This window comes from Daphnia magna, linkage group LG5, assembly GCF_020631705.1.
Source record: "Daphnia magna isolate NIES linkage group LG5, ASM2063170v1.1, whole genome shotgun sequence".
NCBI classification, from domain to species: Eukaryota; Metazoa; Arthropoda; class Branchiopoda; order Diplostraca; family Daphniidae; genus Daphnia; species Daphnia magna.
In genome coordinates this window covers 4,847,647-4,849,319 of record NC_059186.1, presented here as the reverse complement: position 1 = coordinate 4,849,319, position 1,673 = coordinate 4,847,647, and the positions used below count along the sequence as shown (strand labels likewise).

Here is a 1,673-nt window from a genome sequence, read left to right as displayed (position 1 = left end):
ATGAAAGAAATTAAAAGACATTTCGTTCTCCAATTTTAAATCTTCAATAATCACTGAATGATCAAAACCCCTCTGTGTAAGTAAGTGGTTCACACTGTTTAATGTTTTATTCATTAAATCACTGATTGTAACTCCACTTGATTGAACTTATTGTCTCCTAGCATGTTGAGAACAATTTCTTGCACAATTTAACCAGCTCCTGGCGGCGTCATCAAAATACTTTTCAACATTATTTCTTTTTCCAATATCATTCCATCTGTTGTGGGTAGAATGTTCTTCAAAGAGCTCCATCAATTGGTGCTCATCTTCTTCCGAACTTTTTCGGAAGATTGGCGGGCTAATAAATTTTCTGACAGCTTCCATAGCTTGTCCAGGAAGGAGTATAGAGGAGAAAGTAGTTAGTATCCCTTTACACAGGGCAGTCAAACCAATAGTCGTCCGCCGCCACCAGTTGGCAGCACAATGACGTGGAGGGGAAGTATTTAGTTGTTTTCCTATTTACTTGTGTGGGACAGCCGAAGATTTTAGGTAATGTTTTTGCAAAATTGAAGTTATTTCTTTAGCTTAAGAATAGTTATTTATCTTAAAACAATCTACATTAAATTTCCTATCTGGCACTATTAAGATAACTGATGTTTACTATCATTAAAACCACCCTAAAGAGCCAAATAAGAAGATGGTATTTCGTTCGTATTGTTTTCATGCCATGAAAAGTGACAATTATATGTTCTTAATATTAATTTTTCAAATATTTTGCATAGAAATGGTGAGGACATGTGCGGCTCCAGGCTGTAGAACTGGATACCCTTTAAAGAAAGGTGAAGCAAATCAAGTTAGACCAAAACGAGCACTTTTCGCAGCCCCCAAAGACCAAGAATTGTTGAAGAAGTGGCAACACAACTTACCAAGAAAAGAACTCAAGTTGAGTAATAGCTCTTATGTCTGTGAGTTACACTTCCTACAAGAAGATATCCAGAACTCCTACTTTGGATTGTGTAATGGTGTACCATCTGACGTTATTGCACTGCAGACCGTTAACAAACATTTAAGACCAGTAGCTGTACCTGTTTTATGGCCTGGTAAGTTGCAAATACTTTTACAATTAAGATGCATTGTCAATTGAAATAGTAATTGTTATTTCTTTTCAGGATGCCCAGATTATCTGTCAAAGAAAGAGAAACCGAAAAGGAAACCTCCCAAAGAACGAGTCCTTCCCAGCCCAGAAGCTACCATCTTCGATAATGAAGAAGTTGGTTCGGGAGATATCGATTTTTCTGAGATCACCCTTGACCCATTTCTTGTTGCTGATCCTGATTTAACAAGTTAAAAAATTTTTTAGGTGTGTCTGATATAAAGTAATAAATGTAATTAATATCCTACAGAGAGAATGTCGCGTATGTCGCGTATGTCCTCCTGAATGGATCGAGGTTGAAAAAGCAGAATCTCTTGAGAGAAAAAAACGAGTAGTTTGTGAAATGCTGCTCAATCCTACAACCGAAGTGCCATTTGTAATGAAGGCCATATCAGTCGATTTTAATTTAAAATCTGTTTCTTTCTTCATGCTGGGGAAACTACTACCTGGTCCTAGCAATCCTGTGCCGTTTGAGACTGTTTCTGACATCAATGCAATCTTAGATTCTTTTCACAAAAAGAAAGTTTGTATGGGATTTAAA

General features: G+C 36.8%; 1 protein-coding gene across 1 annotated transcript; it reads left to right on the top strand.

The window, feature by feature from the left end:
* Nucleotides 1-512: 512 nt before the first annotated feature.
* Nucleotides 513-1,381, top strand: LOC116922666. The gene is made up of 3 exons (XM_045173542.1): nucleotides 513-528; nucleotides 762-1,079; nucleotides 1,149-1,381. The coding sequence occupies exons 2-3, from the start codon at nucleotides 764-766 to the stop codon at nucleotides 1,325-1,327; spliced, it is 495 nt and encodes a 164-aa protein (XP_045029477.1). The 5' UTR covers nucleotides 513-528; nucleotides 762-763; the 3' UTR covers nucleotides 1,328-1,381.
* The last annotated feature ends 292 nt before the right edge of the window (nucleotides 1,382-1,673 follow it).